General features: G+C 45.6%; 1 protein-coding gene across 5 annotated transcripts in view; it reads right to left on the reverse strand.

Moving 5' to 3' along the window:
• Positions 1 to 5,000, reverse strand: part of dlg4b (discs, large homolog 4b (Drosophila)) — a 132,547-nt gene that overhangs the window by 73,414 nt on the left and 54,133 nt on the right. For 4 of the 5 annotated variants that reach the window (XM_037541366.1, XM_037541370.1, XM_037541367.1 and 1 more), the window contains 2 exons: positions 4,443 to 4,604; positions 308 to 358 (listed from right to left, as the gene is read on the reverse strand). In XM_037541366.1, the coding sequence (XP_037397263.1) occupies positions 308 to 358; positions 4,443 to 4,604 (213 nt within the window). The remainder of the gene's footprint in view (positions 1 to 307; positions 359 to 4,442; positions 4,605 to 5,000) is intronic. The other variant, XM_037541368.1, reaches the window with a different exon arrangement.

The raw sequence follows: 5,000 nt of genomic DNA on the forward strand, positions 1-5,000 counted from the left end.
GATCATAGATAGATAGATAGATAGATAGATAGATAGATAGATAGATAGATAGATAGATAGATAGATAGATAAAGATCTCTGATGCTTCCAAACATCCCAATAAAGCTCTGCTTTGTGCAGATGACAGTCAGAGAGTTCCGTCGTGTAAATTCACAAAATCTCTGGAGCTCATGTGGTGTGAAAACAGGCTAACGCTAATGCTAATGCTGGTCAGCACTCATGCAACTGCTTGCATGCTGTTAAGTGTGATGATGATAATGATGATCATGATGATGATGATGATGGTGAAGACTGGGTTTGGGCTTACCAGAGTTGAGGTGGCGTAATAGGGGGCGTGGCTGCTGGGTAGTAACACAGGCTGCAATAACACAAAGCACGCACATCACAACAACAACAACAACACAGGAGAGGTTATCATCAGAGTGAGGGAAGAGTCAGAGCTACAGCAGGTAAAGCCCTCAAACAGGCTGGGTCAAATGTGGAGAAGCAGGTGGCCACACACTCGGGGCAGTAATGAAAGGGTCAGCAGGTCTGATCTGAGGCCGTTACACACCAACAAGGTTTATTTGTGTGATTCATTCAGATGACACTAAGTGAATTTGAGCATGTGTAACTGATGGTATCATGATGGATCATCTTCATGTTTTAAACCACTTGATCTAGATAGGGTCACAGCTGCAATAGGGATCACGGAGAATCCCAGATGACTCTGTCCCCCACGGCTTCCTGCAGCTCATTCTGGGGGACCCCAAGTGCTCCGAGGCCTACTTGGAGATATATTCCCTCCAGCAGGTCCTCAGAAAACCTCAAGGTCTCATCTCAGTTTGCTGTGCCTGGTAAACCGCCTCTGGGAGGCATCCAGAGGGCATCCTGAGCAGAGGCCTGAACTACCTCAACTGGCTTCCAGATGACCGAGCTCCTCAGCCTGTCAGTAGAGTGTAGCGCACCACCCTGTGAAGAGGCTCATTTCCACCACTGGTATCTGTGATCTCATTCTTTTGGTTAGCTCATCACTGTAGGTGAGGGTTGGGATTCAGACTGACTGGTAAACATAGAGCTTTGCCTTATGGCTCAGCACCCTCTTCACCACTACAGTCCGGTACAGTGACCGTATTACTGCTGGCGCCTGTCCCAACAAGACGCCAAGATACTGAACCTCCTCCACCTGAGGCAGGTCCTTTCCCCTCACCTGGAGTGGGCATGTTGTCTTTGTCTGGGAGAACTGCTTATGTCTGCATATGTACAGATATTCATACAGCTCTGGATGATTTCACAGTGGCTCTTTTTATACATTAAACCGTTTTTTGTATTTTTATGGTATTATTGGTCTGTTCAAAGAGTTAAATGTCCTACATGTGTGACTCATCAACACTAATTTTGTGTACGTGTAATTTCTTGTACGTGTCTTGTACGTCTTGGACCTGAATCTCCAAAAGCAGCTCAAGGAGCTTCAAACATCGAGTTAAATGTGGAAGAACTTATTGAGCTTCTGAGTGGAGTTATTAGACTCTTCACTCTACTTTCATATTTCCAAAATGGACAGTAGCCCAACGTTTCTGTCTGTCTGTCCTGCTGGGAGCAAAGAATCGGATCTTATCTGTGGCCTGTTTGTTTTGAGCTTCGTCTCCAACATCAGCTCAGACTCAGCTGAGATCCCAGCTGGGAGAGAAGCTCTCGTACAGTTTCGGCTCCTGCATGAGGTGGAGAAACTCTCCTCGCTTCTCCACAGAGAAAAGCATCTGCCCACTGTCACAGTCTGTCTGTTTTGTGAGAAGCAGAGGACCTTTCTGATTTGGTGTGAATAGTTTTGATGAGGAAAAATCAAATCTGAATGTCTGCGTTTTCATCCTGTTTAGTGTGTAACGGCCTTTAGTGTGGGGCATTCAGAGGCAAACTCTGATACAAACTGAAGGTGCAGTCAGAGTAGAACAAGAGCAAACCTCAGGTAATTATCGAGGGACAGTTTGGTAAAAAATCTAAATCACACAGTGCGCCCTGTGCCACAAGAGATGGCGGAAAGGCAGGGCTCGAATCCTGAACACCACATGAAGATGCTTCCACCTGGGCCCTGCCTCCTGTTCTGCTGCGAAGCCACTTCACTGGACCTCATGTTTGAACCAGGTGGACAAGCCATCATCATTTTCGTCGTCCCCTCTCTGGCAGCTGATGTCCTCCTCTCGATGTGTTCAAGATTCGGGCCCCACCTTACCGCCAACACTCACGGCTGTCATCGGGGCCTGGGAGACAGACGCAGGGCACACACTCTTTTCCACTGACCCCGACTGTAGTTGATCAGCCAAGACTAGTGTGGTGTCCACATTTTGCTTCTTTGGCTTAGAACTGCAATGATGCTAATGTTGCTCACAAAGACTAGTAGTCAATAGTCACCCAAATCCTTTTTGTAAATACATCTATAAACTTCCTCTCAACCTGCCCAAACCTCAGCCAGGTCTTCAGGAAGGTGGTGCAGACCTGTAGAGTCTGAAGTTCAGCACAACACCTGCTCGTCTGAAATGCCTGCAGTGTTTTTCACTGGCGTTCAAGGGTTCTTTAATAAAGAAAACTGTTGTATATAGAACCACGAACACTGAAATAACTCTTTGCACAATTAAGGTTTGGTGAAAGCATTCTTCAGATTGATGTGTGGTAGATTTTTTAACAGAATATGTTCTTCCACACTCTTAAAAAAGATGGCTCTACAAGGGTTCTTTAGTAAAGGGAATGGTTCTGTTCAGAGCCAGGAGAATCTTGAGTTCTGTATAGAACCACTTGCATACTTCAATGATTCCTTGCATGGCAAAGTCATTCTTCAGATTGATGGAGGTGTTGTCCATGGTTCTATATAAAACCTTTTTTGGAAGGGTTCTTCTATTGTTACAAGCTTGAAATCATAACACAAGCAGAACCCTTTTTGGACATAGAACCATCTACAGAGCATTCACCATCAACCTGAAGACCCATTTCACCTTGCAAAGAACGCTTAATCATGCAAATGTCTTTCTTTAGCACAGAACCCTTGAAGAACCGTCTTTTTAAGTGTACACAGTGAAGTTTAGTTTATCATTGACCTCTAGTGTTTGTTAGCAACATTAGCTTCACAGCTCCAGTTCTAAAGAACATAAAGAACAAAACACCTAACTACTTGGACAGCTGTTGGAAAATCAGGCTACTCTAAACCACCAACCATCATCACTGACTTGGAGACTCCACAGAGGGTTCTCTGAGTGTTTGAAAAAGAGACTCTGAAGAACTTCGAACCCTGTGTACTAGCTTAAAGATTCATTCCAGTAGTTTATGTTGAGGACGTTCTTCACACTCATACTTCAATGGTTCTTCAGGGAACCAAACTTGGTCATGGCTCAGCGTGTGGAGCTGTGAACACTCCCTCAGAGTCTGGAGAGTTCATCTCCATGCTGGCAGAAAATCGGACTGAGGGGGCGTTTGGATCCGTACTGCTCTCCAAGGTGCTGAAGCGCACTTCCAGTGACGGCCACAGGGGGCACTCTAAATTTACTGTATCTTTCAGCATCTTACACTCAGAACCGTCCCTCTCTGATCTCAACGGTACCATGTCCACTACGCCAAAAAAAACAGACAGCCGTGGATGGATTATGGAATTATTGAACTCCATCCAATTCCTTTAAGATGAGTTGAAGTGATCCAGAACAAGATTAGAACCTGTCCTCACTAATGCTCAATCAAATCCTCACAGCAATGTTCAACATCTAGCCCTGAAGGATGTTGCTGTTTGGCATAATTCAGAGAGGTTCAGCAGTTTGGTGTGAAATAGTTCAAATGTCTTTAAGGTGGTGGTGATGGGGTCCAGGCGTCGCCATGACTACAACACAGATGTAGACACTTTATTTGCCATCCAGAACCACCAGAGAACCTACACGAGTCTTCTGAGCTTATATGGAATGTTGATGATGGAAAACAGTGGAAAATCTGGAATAATGAGTTTTCTTTGGGGACTATTTTGCCGCACAGCGCCCTGCATGTCTCCCTCCACCATGAATGGAGTTGAAGTTCTCTAAACTCTCATAAAACAGCGTCTCAGTCATCAGGCAGTGAATTCAGAACCAGCTCATGTAGGAACTTTCTGTAGGAGCTTTTAGAGGGACGTCTGGTTCCCATCACCACCACTGTGAGGAGCTTTTAGAGGGGGACGTCTGGTTCCCATCACCACCACTGTGAACGGTTCTGACTCAGTAGGTTTATCTAGAACAGGGCATTTCATCTTAACCAGTTAATTATGCAGACACACTACGAACTCTCTACCAACTAATCAGCCAATCACAGCTCAGAATAACACGCCCTGGAATGACTGGGATGCAAACGAAGCAGAACTAAATAAATAAATAAACAAACTAAATTATCAACAAATGGGGAGATGGAGATGAAAGGATAGATGGACAGAGTGAGGAATGAAATGGACTTCATACCTTTGCAGGTGATATGTGTGTATGGGGGGCGTAACCATGGACACCATCCATGGGGGTGTGGCTTGCGTCGCTAAGGTGCAAAAGCTCTCCGCTCTTTCCGGCCATCAGGTGGGCGGGGCTGTGTTCCAGGGGCGGAGTCTCTTCATCCTGATAGCGATATTTCTGAAGAGAGGAAGAGGGAGAGGAGCCGTTTAACCCTTTAAGCTCCGTACAAGAACCAGTGCACGGTTCTGTTTCTCTTACGTCACAGCACCTCTGAAACCGTTCTATACAGAACTCATGGCTCCAAACAGAACCATACCCGACACTACAGAACCCTTGGAGAACGAGTGTAGGTTGCAAAATGAAAGGTACCCCGCACCCCCTCTTACATGGTTAGAAAAGCCAATTTATCTCCATTCACTCAGAATTCTCTCTGGCGCCCTCTAGTGTCGTGTTAATACAGTCGATATAACGGGAGAAATAGGAAGTGGACAGGCTCCACTTAAACCAGCTTCCACCAAAGACAGGACAACAGGTTGTTTGCATGTGACGCCACATCATGGTGTGAACTGCAGA

This window comes from Pygocentrus nattereri, chromosome 9 (genome assembly GCF_015220715.1).
Source record: "Pygocentrus nattereri isolate fPygNat1 chromosome 9, fPygNat1.pri, whole genome shotgun sequence".
NCBI classification, from domain to species: domain Eukaryota; kingdom Metazoa; phylum Chordata; class Actinopteri; order Characiformes; family Serrasalmidae; genus Pygocentrus; species Pygocentrus nattereri.